The sequence below is a fragment of the Lissotriton helveticus genome, chromosome 3_1, assembly GCF_964261635.1.
Source record: "Lissotriton helveticus chromosome 3_1, aLisHel1.1, whole genome shotgun sequence".
Classification (NCBI taxonomy): Eukaryota; Metazoa; Chordata; class Amphibia; order Caudata; family Salamandridae; genus Lissotriton; species Lissotriton helveticus.
In genome coordinates, this window is record NC_136061.1 from 1,385,373,415 (window position 1) to 1,385,388,296 (window position 14,882).

The window sequence follows — 14,882 nt, forward strand, 5'->3', positions numbered from 1 at the left end:
AAAGAAAAAATGTAAATCATTTTGGTTACTTAGCCCATCACAGGGGCAATTTGTTTTACTTAAACTTGAATGGTAGCCCAAAGGGACATTTAGCAAAAATCTGATGGAACCTGCCCTCAGTCGGAACAGGAGGCATCTTTCCCAATGTGTCATTGGTAGGGTTAGATACAGTGCTAGAGGTTATCTATATAGTTCCTTATCTATGTACCTAGCAACTGTAGTTTTCTCTGATTCGGTCCTAAATCTCTCCGTTTTGTAAAGTGCATAAAGTGCTTTCTTCAGGTCATTTTTATTCACCATGTTGGCTTTGCTTGGATTAGTAAAGATACCATCTTTTCCTATCCTGCACAAGCTTTTGTAAACAAACGAAAGCCAGGGAATCTCCATTCCCCTTTCACATTTTAGACAGTCGGTTATGATTTCTTGGGTCAGAGTGGCTAAATTGTTCCTCCATACTGAGTGCCAAAATATCACCGGTCGTGTACTAATATAATCTGATACAAAGTGTAAATTTAGTTCTTTGTGCAAAATATAATTAGAAGTAGAAATTGGAACACTCAACAGCTTTCTACAGAATCGGCTTTCTTCCTGCTGTATATGTTTTTTATTTCCAGTGCCCCATACTTCGGATCCGTAGGTGGCTACGGGCACACATTGTAGTCTAAAAATCTTGACAACTGCTTTAATACACCCAAACACCCAATTCCTTCGTTCTGGGGATGCTTAAAATTGAGTTGATGGCCTTTGAGAATTTGCTCGTGGACTGGGCCAAGTGCCCAGTCCACGAGCCATTCGCAGCAAAGGCCATCCTCAAATATGGAAAAATGTGTGTAGCAATAAGTCTTTCATACCCTACCTGTATGGAGTTCAATTTTCTTTTCCCTGGACCACATGACATTATAAAAGACTTTTTAAAATTAACCCGCAAATCTAGATCATCCATATGTTTTGTAAAACTTTTTACTAAAATACGCAAAGAATTAGGTGTGCGGCCCAATAGGACCGCATCGTCTGCGTAAAGAAGAGCGGGTAACAATTTACCGTTTATTATAGGAACATCTGGGGTGGAATTTTCAAGATAGTTACTCAGGCCATTAATGTTAATGATAAAAAGCAGGGGTGCTAAAACGCACCCCTGCCTGACTCCCCTTCCTATTTTGATTGGCCAGGTTAATTCCCCTCCCATTCCTATCCTGACTCTTGATTTTAGATCTGTATGTAAAAATGCTAAAAAGTGGACCAATGTATGGTCCAGTCCGTAATCCAGTAAAATAGACCAAAGCTTGGACCTGTTGACTAAATCAAAGGCGGATGACAGGTCCATAAACGCTAAATAAATAGGGACAGAACGAGCAATGTTATATTTGTCAATAATTAATTTAAGATTTAAACATTGTTCGACTGTACCCACCCTGCTTCTAAATCCTAATTGACAAGGGGATAGAATGCCACTTTCCGCTGTCCAAACAACTATCCTATTATAAATAACGCGGCCAAGAATCTTTAAAGTGTTATCTAATAACAAGATCGGTCTGTAATTCACAGGATCAGACCTATCTCCCTTCTTATATATAGGGACAATTATACTAGTTCCCCAAGTTTCGGGCATCGGTGCTTCAGGTAGGCTGTTAAACACATTCACAAGGATTGGGGCCCAAAGGTTAGGTTTCCATTTAATAAGATCTATGGGCAACCAGTCGGGTCCGGGTGCCTTGTTACCAAGACTCTGCGCGATTGCCACTTCCACTTCCACTTCTCTCAGGGTTATCTGTAGATTACCAAGCTGTTCTGGTGCATGGTGATTCAAACTATTTGACGGTGGGGCGTAAATTTTGGAAAAATGTGATTCCCATGCGCTACTGGCAATAGTGCAACTTACCGGTGTTAATTGTTGGCCCATATTACGGAGATTTTTTATCGCGGGCCAGAATAGGTTACCATGTTTCCCTGCTGCAGTTTCTGCCAGGGTTTCCCAACATTCTTCCAGAATTATACCTCTCCGCTTATCTAGTGCTAATTTATAGACTTTCCTAGCCGCGCTGACATTTGCCCTAATTTGAGGAGTCTCTATAAGGGCCTTCCGCAATTTCCTATTTGCCTCAGAGCAATTATGGTCAAACCACTTTGGATCTTTTGGACCCTGAGGTACTTGTACTGATAAAAGGGTTCTAACCATAGAGCATATTTTCATAAAATAAACAATAACTTCATGGCCTCTGGTTGTTGTAATTGAACATAAATTGATTGACGTCTGCTCTTCAGTTACTAAATAATTTGTGATCTCATCTTTGTCAATATCTCTCTATTTCAGCCTCAATCTATCCGTGGATACACTTATGTACCTCGCCCTCTGCATGGTGCCGTAGACAGGCCGTTGAGCTAATCGTAAAACGACTGTCACTGGGTTGTGGTCCCCAAAATCTGTTGCCACAACCTCAGTTACCAATATGCGGTCCACCAAACTGGGGGAAACAAAGATAAAATCAATAGTTGAGGTGCTGACTCTTCCTCTATGTGTAGGAGCCTGCTGAGTAGAAGATTGTCGGCCAAAGTCCATTGTATCACTCAAAATATGTTCATTGAGCAGGCCTCTCAGTTCGAGTCCCCTCCACCTGTCTGGGTCCCCCCGTCTTATTCCTCTGTCCCAAGTATCCTTTGGAAGTTTGGCATTGAAGTCCCAACCCAAAACAATCCCCAGGTCTTCACCTTTGTCCCAACTATCCTCTAGTTTGAAAATAAATTTAGAAAGTGCTACAAAGTTCTTATTTGGAGTAGAAATAAATTCATTATTATAAAAATGTATTAGGAAAAAAGAGACTTGACGCCTATATTCTATGACTTGTAAATTGGGGTTATTGGTATTTATATTCTTAAAACTCCCCCCAGCCATTATACTAAACCCGACAAACAAACCTCCCACTGCCCGGCCAAAGTGTGACATGGAGGCCACTGTACTGAAGCAGTGGAACCCATCTAGATGCAGGTCGTGCAGCGCCCATGTTTCTTGGAACATTATTATGTTGTACATGGAAATTAAGTGTAACCAGTCTTTATCCATTAATCTAGCTTCAAGACCGGCAATATTCCAACTAAGTATTTTGAGATCGCAATCGCTGTTGCGATTATTTAGGGTGACTCTTTTTGACGCAAGGGTTAGTGTGTTCAGTTCCTCAGCTGAGCCACTCTGGTTATATATTCCATTATCTACCTCAGGTTGCCCTAGGGGGTTCTCGGCCTCCTGCCTATCCCGTACAATATTTAGTGCAGTAAATTCTAATTTATTTTCAAAAGCATTTGTTACTATTGCTGGGGCAATTCCTCTCCACCATTTTCCACAATCACTACACCCCTGCGTGAAACTGAAGAATTCTGAGTGATAGGAATGGGTGTTTCCTTGCACCGTCAGTCTACTCCCTCAAGACCTTCCCGCACATGGAGGATATCAAAGCGGTTATAGATAGGGACTTTAAAATAATTGTTATAGAAATCCCTGTACCACTTACCCTGTACGCTTTCTAAATACATATTACGTTGGGCTGTGGGCGGTGGTGGATAAAAATACCTCAGATCTACTGTTTGTATCCTACTCTTGGTGTTTCCCGCCCTCCACCCACAAATATGTTTTACCACCCGCCTATCTCTAAAATTCACTACGATGCAGTCCCCTTCTTGATCTTTTTGTCTCTGCCCCACCCAACTTAGTCTGCGGACATGAAGAATTTCACCGTGTAAAGATGGAGGAATCGGCCTGTACCTATTTAGCCAGTGGCTAACTTTATTTTTTAGTTCAAAGTAGCTTTCTGGCTTACCCTCTTCTAAGTCTGGTACCCCTATTAAGGCCACAGTGTATGGGAATAATTCCGGCGGCAGGTCAATACGTGTCTGCTTATTCATTGGTCTTACTCTATCAAATTGATTCTTGCCCAGGCCTTCATCTACCCCTTTATCCCCAAGATTCCCATGGTTATTGCCAGTTTCTAATTCCCTGGTCTTAACATCATTAGATATCTCCATTCTCTCTTCCCCTGATGTTGATATGGGCTTATTTATTGAGACCATATGCCCAGTACCAGATGTTACGGGCGGTTGCGAACGTTTGGCAGACGTACTTGTACCAGATATAGCTGTTGAGCTATTCATATTTATAGGGGGATTTACTGGTGTCGTGGTATTTAAAGTCTGTGATTGTTCTGCATACTTCATCAGCATCTCATTATTTAATCGTGACACTTCCTCAATTTTTACCAATTTCTCCCCTATTCCCTTTACCCTTTCAAGGAGAGGTAGCATAAGTGACTTGACCAGTTGTTCCCTTTTTAACAAGAAGCCCTCTGCACATATTGTATTTTCCGATGGCTGATTTTCATGTTCTACCATGATAATGTCAGGTTTTTTAATTTCATGGATAGTTATTGGCGAGGTATAACCTGTAGCAGTTATAGTCTGTACTGCTATACTAGTACTCCTGGGCGCTTGAATCTTGCTTCCTCCTTTTTCAGTTATGGTTTTTGCCATGTCCGTCCTTCGTTTCCTATGTGCTGTAGGCTTATTAATAAGGATTTCTTTGCGTGTTTTAGTTTTCCCTCCACGAATAGGGATATTTTTGGTTTTGGACCTGGTCCTGGGGAGTGAAGTATTATTGCTAGCTGTGCTAACATCATTTGAGTCACTAGACTCAGCCAGTTCTTCAACAGATTCACTACTCTGTACTAATGGTGTGTTTAACGTAGGAATAGGAGAAGCCTCTTTATTAATAACCAAGTTATTTTCCCCCACTTGTGATCTAACTTGATGTGGTGTACTGGAATTTGCTATGGCCCCCATGGATGAGCGTCTGTGGTATAACGGTTCCAATGACAGACGCCTCTCTGTTAAAGCAATTTCTTTCTCGAGGACGCTAGCAGCTCTGATTATGAAATTGTCTAGGGTGCCCATGACACTACCCCCAACTCCTCCCTTTCGCACTATATCATTACGTGTAGTCATAGCCTCTATCATAGGCACAGTAGTATTTAGTGTAGTAAGTGTCACAGATTATACATACGCTCCAGAAGACATTAATAATATGGCCCAGTACAGTCTCGCACAGTCACGAACGGTCATAAACGGTCCCGCCCTTGTCCCGGGCTTCTCCCGGGATGCTCCCGCGATGCGGGGAATGATGCAATTATTTAAGCGCCTCCTGGCACGATGACCCGGTATGCGACTTTCGGTCGCAAGGGCTGCTGGGGATTGTGGTCTCAGCCTCACGAGCTCTCCCAGACTCAGCGGCCGCACTAGGGATGTGAAAGTGCGGCGGCGGGGGGCGAGCAAACACAGCAGCGTAGGGCAGCGACTTCGGACCGGTAATGGCCCCCAAGGAAGCAGGCAAGAGTCTTCGTGGCTCGCCAAGGTTTAGAAGCTAGTCCCCGCTCCACCGGGAATGATGCAAATATTTAAGCGCCTCCTGGCGCGATGACCCGGTATGCGACTTCCAGTCGCAAGGGCTGCTGAGGATTGTGGTCTCAGCCCCTCGAGCTCTCCCCCACTCAGCGGCCGCACTAGGGATGTGAAAGTGCGGCGGCGGGGGGCGAGCAAACACAGCAGCGTAGGGCAGCGACTCCGGACCGGTAATGGCCCCCAAGGAAGCAGGCAAGAGTCTTCGTGGCTCCCCAAGGTTTAGAAGCTAGTCCCCGGTGAGGGTAACAACATTAGGAGACCTATACCCTGAGGGGAAATTCTTGACGCTAGAAGCCTTCTCCTCTACGCAACCCCACACCCCAGGATCAGTATTCATATATCTTAGGCTTCGGGCAGCTGTGAGTTCTCTTTCTCCCTGATTCCCGGAAGAGCTGGTAACGTTAAGGGCACTGCAGACTATGCCAACATGTAGCTCACGCAAAGGCCTCATAACAAGATTATATAACACTTCCTTGCAGGAGGTGCCGGACGGCTCGGCTGCAGCCCTCGATAGATGGAATTCAGTGCTAGATAGACGATGTCTCAGGAGGACTGGGTGGCTTGTTGCGCACTCACTGGGAAGCCATTTGCCAACTGTAACCTTAGAATAACACTTTAACTATTTGCAGGAAATATATTATACCCCACTTCAATTACATAAATATGGGCTATGTGCCAGTTCCCAGGATGTCAGATGCAGAAAGCTGGTTGCAGATTTTCTACACTTAGCCTGGAACTGCAAATTAATATACCGATTCTGGACACAGGTAGTGCAAGCTGTGACTGACATAGAAATGAAGAAGCCAGAATGTCCTCCACAGATAGGTCTCCTGGGGCTAGTTAAAGCTCTAAAGCAATGGAATCGTAAGCTGGTGTCCAATACCACACTACTAGCCAAATAATAGGTGGCAATAAACTGGGGGGGAAAAAGCAGCCCCCAAGGTGTAACAATGGTTACATACTGTAGAGATAAATTAGACACATACGCAGAGGAGCTGCTGGCAGCCTCCAGAACTAAGGCTATATGGCGCCTGCTACAGCTTACCTAGTGTGAACCCAAGCAAGGACTTAATCGAGATACCATGTATAGACCAAACTCAGGGCCTTACATGATGGAAGTGCAAAATGGAATTGATTGTCCTGCAATAAGAAATGTTTGATGTGATCTACAACTATGCCCTTATCTGTCAGAAGTACTGCAATACGACTGCAATGCATGTATGGTGTGTTTGAAAAATCAATAAACTCATTAAAAAAAGAAAGAAAGCAGTGTTATTGCTATGATAAGGGATGAAGACACTTTTTTAGGCAATGAAAACATGCAACAACACTGTTTTTAACAACAGGATATCCATTTGTTATACTACACCAATTTAATGCGTATGAAAATTAATTTAATAAGAATAATATTTTACGGAAACCATACAAAGAAATTTTGCTGAACCAACTCCTATGTGTAAGAGGATTCTCCAGTCTATATTCGTAGACATCAACATATTTAGAAGTGCACACATTATTCTATGCACTTTAAGAACTGACCACCGCAACAAACAGGAAGTTTTGAATGGCAACACATAGGCATGTTCTTGATATAACATAAAATATAAGTCAATCGGGTAATTGTTACAGACACCATGGCTACTGGAGTACTGCTACAACCTAGTTCTCAGTCCAGCTTCACGTACTAAAATTGTATGTTTGTCTAAGTTAATTTGAGTAACATAAGAGTGAACAGATGCTCCAATACGTTCAATATTTACACTGAGTTCACTGGTACTATGCATCCATAGGCTCTGAGCTGAAATCAACACACAGTTATTTATGGAGTTCAATATATTGTTAGAGGACACTTCTAATCCGAACAAACACAGCACAAGTTTGACATGCGTGTCTCGGGTTCTGATGGCAAGATTATGCCTCTCATTCTCTTTTGTAAGGAAGCCCTTGGATACGTCTTTCTTCTCCTATAGATCCACGGATAAAGTGAAACACATTCCTGATAAAACTATACATCGAGGGAAGGGCGTCACGGAGGGGAGTAGAAGCGTTACCTAGGACTTATTTCAAATCCTTTTCTGAACACAGAATGGGCATTCAAATACCTCTAAAATGACATCCAAAGAGTGAGAAATCAGACATAATCCCTCACTGTGGCCTTCGTGGTTCTGAGGTGCAATAGTCACATGGTCAAAATGACAGAAGAATATTTACGTAGGAAAAATCCTGTAGTTAGAATACACAAGCTGGATTAACTGAGTTACAGAAGTGAAAGCCACTTGGAACTCTTTGGTGAGGTACACAACCTGTGTGGCACTATGTCTTGAAATCTTCTGCGATCAGAATGTATCTTTAAATAGTTCAGTTGCGAAAAGATGGGTAGGTGTGTTTTTATATAGGGCAATGCGTCTACATACAACACAGATGTATCTTTGAGGCATTAGGTACATGACCAGAGGTGCAATGTCCTCAAGGTCGTGCATTCCAATGTTGCAACCTGAAAATTCTGACGTGAAAGGAGCGACTCTTACAAGGTATACACAATCCAGGAGTGAAAATCATATGGGTATGTATGCTTGCAGTATTTGTATACTGACCTAGCCAAAAGGCACTGCAGCGCTGTGCAGGGTCAAAGGTAAAGATACAGTCATAGAGGGACTGGGGAATTAGCTGGGCCCTGAGAGCTAACGTGGACTGTTACTGCTTCATTAAATTCATGAGATTTAGGAAGAAGTGTGTCTTCAGCGCTTTCATAAAAGCACAGCAGAGTCGGGGGTCATGATGGGCAGCGGGGTTTCGTGCCGAAAGTAGTTACTGTGTCATAGGGTATCTAAGGAGGCTTCATAATTAACAGTATTGGAGCCTCCCACTGGGCGCCCATGAGTCGGAGTCATCCTTGTAAGTATGGGCTCATACGAATTAGAGGGAACCGTTCACCTCTCCTATCTGAATTCTAAAATATCTAAGAACCTATCTATGCTTCCAGGTGCCTCAGCATGTGCAGTATTTCTCTCTATTTTTAAGGGCCAAGCTTGTGCTGGGCTTCAGAATGATGCAGAAACACTAAGCCTTAGGACCCATCACGTAAATGGCTTTTTGCCACTTCTAACCTCATAGGTTTTGAAACTTTAAAGGTTATATGATTTTGACCTTATCAGTCAAAAGTAATGAGCTGGTTTTATTTCACGTTATCTTTTGTTAATCACTGAGCAGTATAGCTCCCCCTAATTCTAATACGACACCGCAAAATTGTCAACAACTGACAAATTTATCAGCAAGTCTGCAGGGAAACGGTTTCCATGTATTTATTTAGTAGTTTCATAAAGTGGCACAGGCCTCCTTCCAATCACTTCACAGCGCTCAGATTGCTTGCTGCAGACTGTGTGCCATCACAAGTATGCAGGAATGTAATGTCCATTCGGCTATGGGTAGGATCTATCAGAACAATACTCCAGTTGTAACCTGTGATCTGCGAGGCACTGAGTTAAAGCCAAGCTTGAACAGATCACTGTGCTGACCCTTCTATAGGTACAAGTGGTTCAATTCCTCCACAAGTAATTATTTAAAGACATTTTACAGCTTGGTGCACAGGACTCGGAGGGATGTGCCTCCATGTTTCAACCAAAATCTTGCTAACTGATCAAATATGTTGTTGCTGACCGCAAGATGCTAGGACAATGCATGGTGGGATGCACATTTTGAGGGTTTTCTGACCCTCTGCCCCACTTTACAGGATGCATGAAGCAATGGACCTTGAACTTCAGTGGCTTTTGGGCTGACTGCGAGCAACATCATTTTTTTCCAATCTGGTTTTGTAGCTCTTACAGCTAAATGCGCTACCACTAAACTTTTGTAAGTTCCATTAGGTTGTGGAAATCGCAGAAATTGCCATTAGAATAAGCTGAAGCCATTTTGGTTGTGGCATTCATTTTGTAAGCCAAGTGGTTCTGCAGTCTTTACTGTTGCCTGCCTTTCTATTCTGCTTGAGTCATCAGCTTTAGTTAATTCCTTCTATTCTAAGCCAGAGCAATGTAAGAGCTCAGAAAGGCCTGTAGTTGCTAGAATACACATCTCTTAGAATGCAACTGTAAGGCTGTTTCAACTGATGTAAGCAGTTCTGTCTCCCCTCCCACTATGCTGACCAAGTAATATCTGTCTGACCATTTTAGTCGATAGCTAGTCCTGTGTATGCTTCTGACTTCTATTTGTATCTCCATGCTGCCTGTGCAACAAACTGGGTATAAAAGACCCTTGATTTCTGTATTCCTTGTACTACTTCATACAGTGTCCGAGGATGTTGTATTGATGTAGTCCAACTCATGAGTGATTAATAAACTTGTTATCTGATAGTCCAGCTTCGGTGCCAATCTCTATTTTGTTGGTTTAAGGACCAGTGGACAGATAAGGGTGAACCCCTGCACTGGTGGGCCCCTAAACAGTATCATTTCCACAAGGTAATCAGTTCAGAGCGGTGGAAGAATATTATGGTGGTTTACACCATTAATAGTGTGGACTTGTGGGTGAATGAGAGAAGAGTTGAGTAGCATTCTAGCTTCCTTACTTTCTGCCAGGTGAGCGGTGGTGCTCTTACATTAGTAGGCAAAGTAAAAGGGAGTTGGGGAGGCACTTATCCTCAAAGTACCAGGCCTTAGTCTTGGCTCCACTCTTGCTCGGGAAGCTCTCCAAAATGCAGATCAACATACAAAGCAAGCAATATAGTTTCCTGGTTTAGTTTCTCATCCGAAGCTGATTCATGTGTTGCAGAACTATTTGGAATTTGATCTGCTGCTGCTCAAGAAGGTTCTTCTTAAATTAGGACAGCTTATCTAAAACAACTGAAGTTGACTACCTAAATATTTGTAGCTGTTCACAGTGAATGCTGTTCACAGTGAATACTGTGTGTTAGCTTGATGTTACGCCTGCTCAGTGTGTGAGCTTAAAGTGTAAGTGGTTCACTTTAGTGGAATTGTATAAATCATGGTGCTTAAGTCATGTTTGAGCTTCTACAGTCTTCGTTCCCCTTCAGCAAACACTTCTCGTTTAAGAATAAGAATTCTGATGCTTAGCCTGCAGGGGGTTTTCCATGCACCCAGTTTCACCAGTCCAATCCTGCCTCCGTTTTAAATAGGGCGGGCTGGGATGGGCAGCGTATGTAACCAGCAGAGCGCATTCCCTAGGATGGTCTGTACATTTTCCCTAACCAATATCTATCAGCTACTTCTAAAGCAACCACTTCTAAATGCAGAAGTCAGTCAAGGCACAGGAAGTACACAGGGGCTGCACTTAACCCCTTCGACGCTCATGACGAGCTGGGCTCGTCATGAGGTAGCCTCCTCGCACGCTCATGACGAGCCCAGCTCGTCATGTAAAGTGCACTTTACAGATTCCCAGCGTACGGGCGGAATTCCGCACGCATGCGGTTAAGACCACGAGAGATAGGCGTCTTCTCACGCGAACTTCACAATTTTACACATAAGGCTTCCCAGACAGGTAAATACGTTGATTTGATTATTAAAAATACGTTTTTCGCAGTCAAAGAGAAAACAAACAAGGGACCAACATTTATGTTAAATACTAAAATTCAGGGATAAGTGGCAAAATTCATTCGATTTTGGCACACTCGTTTCCCCAAAAATGTGGGTAAAATAACGCTGCTTTACAAATTAGTAACGTTTAGAACTAAGTACAATATGGAAAACTGGTAGCCCGGGTAAGTTTAATAGATCAGTTTGTCCCACTTGATAAGAATTATGACCTAATTTTCCTAATAACAACTTACAGCAGATTAGAGACGAACACGTCACTGATTCCAAGTCATGAGGAGAAACGCTGAATAGGCCCACAGTGAGCCATTACCCATCAAAAGTGACAAATACCACCCTTTTTAATGCATAACCTACTATTCGACTGTATACATTCAGAATTGGAAAGACGTATTTAGAGCCAGACCATTAGCTTTTCTTAATTTACTGAAAAGCGAGGATCGGAATTCTGTAAAATACAGGTCTCGCTGCATGGTTTGAAATCAATTTTGCTGTCGTTATAAAGACATTAGGTACTTTTCTGTCTAAAACTGAGCTATATATTAAGTGAATTAATCTACCATAAAGGTTGAGATTTGCATGAATTGCTGATTCAGCAGGGTATTTTCGTTACTGCTAAAGAAGGCTATGGCTCCCAAAAACCTTAAGAATAAGAATAAGGCAGTGTTTAAATTGTGCCGGTGGTTGCGGGTAGTGGGCAGGGGCACTCATTTTTTGGTGACCGGGACTTGTTTTGAATCATCAGACTTTAACACACAACAAGTGAGAGAAAGGTAAAAAAAAATGGCGAGGAGGACGACGAAGATGGGAAAACAGTCACAAGGGAGAAAGCCAGACATCAAGAAGAAATTGCAAGAGCGAGATGTACAGAAAGTGTAGGCTGGTGAAACAGAAGGCTATCAATCCCAACATTCAGCAGCAGTGGTGACGGGCCCCGTCTGGACCCCTGCACGTTTTTATTTGTTTATAAATTAAGTACTGTAAAAAGTTATAGGTGTGGTGTAGGTGTGTTGGTTAAAAAACACAATACTAGCCTATATTGACTGTAATATGAATGAACGCCTAGTAACTTTCGGGAATTCTCTGAAAGTAAAGGGATTGTACACTGTATAGTTATAAAAAAAAAAAAAGAACGTAGGAAGTAGTTTTTATTTCTCCTGTTGCTTTTATCACTTGCAATAAAAGCCACCGCAGATAAAAAAAAACAAAAGCGATTCTTAAAAGGTTAAACTTAATTCTCTCACCTTGCCAGAGCTATCCCGACAACGCAGCCTCCAACTATCGACCAAAATCCAATCCAGCCGGCATTCACCTAGTAAAAAAAAAAGTATGAATACAGTTTTAATGATTAAAAGAGGTGCATTTTTTGTAGGGTGACTGCAGCTTGTGATATGCTTACAGGTGCGGAAAATGAAGTTATGTTCTAAGGAGGGGACATGCGCGGCTAAATGATTAGAAAATTAGTATGGACCCAGACAGTATTCATATATACACTTCCGAGTTTATGTAAATGAAGGTGGCGAGATCTTTGGCAAATCATCATCTTCCTCCCTGCCTTATGTGCTGGGTGCAGACAGGGGCTACAAAGACAAAAGCATTTCACATCCATTTTTAGTACGTCAACTAGTGAGATGCTACTGCTTAAAGCCTCTGGCAAGCACATTAGGGAAGGTATATGGTGATGTGCCCATTGTGTAAGTCAACTCTATGTTGCCTCCATGTTTCAGGCCCTTTATGTTAAGTTTTCTCAAGTGGGACAATACGTGCTATTTTGTTTTAATGTAAAAGGGGGATCTAAATGTCTGTTATACTTGGCCAATGCTTGTGGATTGGGGGGGGGGGGGATTAGCGGTTGGACGGATTTCTAGAACTGCACCACCATGTTTTATGACTACATGATTCTTTTTGCTGCTATTGTTTGAACACCGGTATTAGGTTATTGTGTAAAACTTTAAATAAAGTTTAAAAAAAAATGGAAAGGGGGATCAAAATATTAAACATCTGTAATGAGAATTTAAAGGCAGACCCAATGCCTGCACATTTTATTTCAAAATGTGCACTATTTATGGTAACGATATTACGGAGTTGCAGTATAACAGCTAAACTTACTTTCAACGTTCTGTTACTGACTCTATTTCTCCCAAATAACAATGCAGCATAGCTCCACTGTACATAAACAGCAGAATGTAGTCCTCACAGAGCTATGGTAGCTGCATTAAGTGGTAGTCATTGTTTTCAGGGGGGAATACAATTAGGTGGTACATATTGATTTTGAAGGTTCAAGGAAGGGTAGAGTTAAGGGTGGTTAGGGTTCTGTAGGGTTCAGGGATGGGTAACATTAAGGCATAGTAAGGGGTTTGTAGGGCTCAGGGAAGGGGTGCAGTAATGTGCAGTAATGTGTTTGTACGGTTTTGGGAATATTGTTGAAAATAGTATTTTAGGGTCAGGGAAGGGTAGCATTAGGCGATCATACAGGATGTTTATTTGTCAGGGATGGGTAGTATTAAGGGGTTGCAAGAACTTTTTAGGGTTCAGGGGAGGATAGTGTTAATGCATATTAAGGATTTTTGAGGTTCAGGGGTGGGTACCGTTTAGAGGTACGAATGGGCTTTTATTGTTCAAGGAATGGTAGTGCTAAGGAGTTTGTAGGGTTTAGGGAAGGGTATCGTTAAGGGGTGGTAAGGAGCTTTTAGGGTTCAGGGAAAGATAGCATTAGGCAGAAGTAAGGGGGTTTAGGGTTCAAATTGCAGTGTGAAGGTGTAGTAAGGGATTTAGTAGGCAGGGTTTGTTAGCGTGAAGGGGTTGTGTGGATTTGTAGGGTTCAGGGAAGGTTTGTATTAAGGCAAGCAAGGGGTTCTTAGGGTTTTTTGATGGGTAGCATTATAGGGTAGTAGGTTTTTCAAATTCAGGGAAAAGTAGCATTTAAAGGTAGTATGGGGTTTTAGAGTTTAGGGACGGGTAGCTGTAAGGAGTAGTAAGGGGTGTTTAGGGTTCAGGAAAGGTTGTTAAGTGCCAGAAAGTTTTTTTTTAGTTTTCTGAGAAGGGTAGTAAGAGGTTTTTAGGACTCTGGGATGGGATGCATTAAAGTTGGAGTAAAGAGTTTGGAAAGGGTAGTGTTCAAGGGTTTTCAGGGGTCAGGGAAGAGTAGCTTTAAAGGATAGAAGAGGTCCTTAGGTTCCGGGAAAGGTGGCGTTCAGGGGTAGCAACGGTCTTTAGGGTTCAGGGATATGTAGGGTTAAAGGAGAGTAAGAGTTGTTAGGATTCACAGAAGAGTAGTGGAAAAGGGTAACAAGGGGCTATTAGATTCAGGGAAGGGTATCTGTAAGGGGATAAGGGTTTTTTAGATTACAGGGATGAGTAGCGTTGAGGGGCAGCAAGGGGTTTTAGGCATCATGTAAGGGAAGTATCAACAGTTAGTAAGGTTTTTAGGTTTGGTGGAAGAGTAGCAATAAGGGGGAGTAAGGATTTCTAAGGGTCAGAAAAGCGTAGTGTTAAGAGGTAGTAAGGAATATTTAGGGTTTAAGGAAGTAAGTGTTAAGGAATAGTTGGGGTTTTAGGATCCAAGGATGAGCAATATTAAGGAACAGTGAGGAGTTTGAGGGTTCAGGGAAGGATAGTGTTGAGGTCTGTAGGGTTAATTGTTAGAAAGGATTTTTTAGGGTTCATGGATAGGTAGCATTATTGGCTAGTAAGGTTTTAGGGTTCAGGGAAGAGCAGTGTTACATGCAGTGTTTTTAGGGTTTCAGGAAGGGTAGCATTATGGGGTAGTGTGGGGTTTCACGGCTCAGAGAAGGACATTATTAGGGGTTGGAAGGAGTTTTAGGGTGCAGGGAATATTAGTATTAAGGAGTGGTGCTTTAAAGGGTTACTCATAACCCTTTAAAACACCACTCCTTAATACTA

At 42.4% G+C, this 14,882-nt stretch overlaps 1 protein-coding gene across 2 annotated transcripts in view; it reads right to left on the reverse strand.

Annotated features, from left to right (window-relative positions):
• SLC49A4 (solute carrier family 49 member 4) overlaps nt 1–14,882 on the reverse strand; it is a 670,368-nt gene that overhangs the window by 280,071 nt on the left and 375,415 nt on the right. For both annotated transcript variants that reach the window (XM_078682027.1, XM_078682029.1), the window contains exon 6: nt 12,224–12,291. In XM_078682027.1, the coding sequence (XP_078538153.1) occupies nt 12,224–12,291 (68 nt within the window). The remainder of the gene's footprint in view (nt 1–12,223; nt 12,292–14,882) is intronic.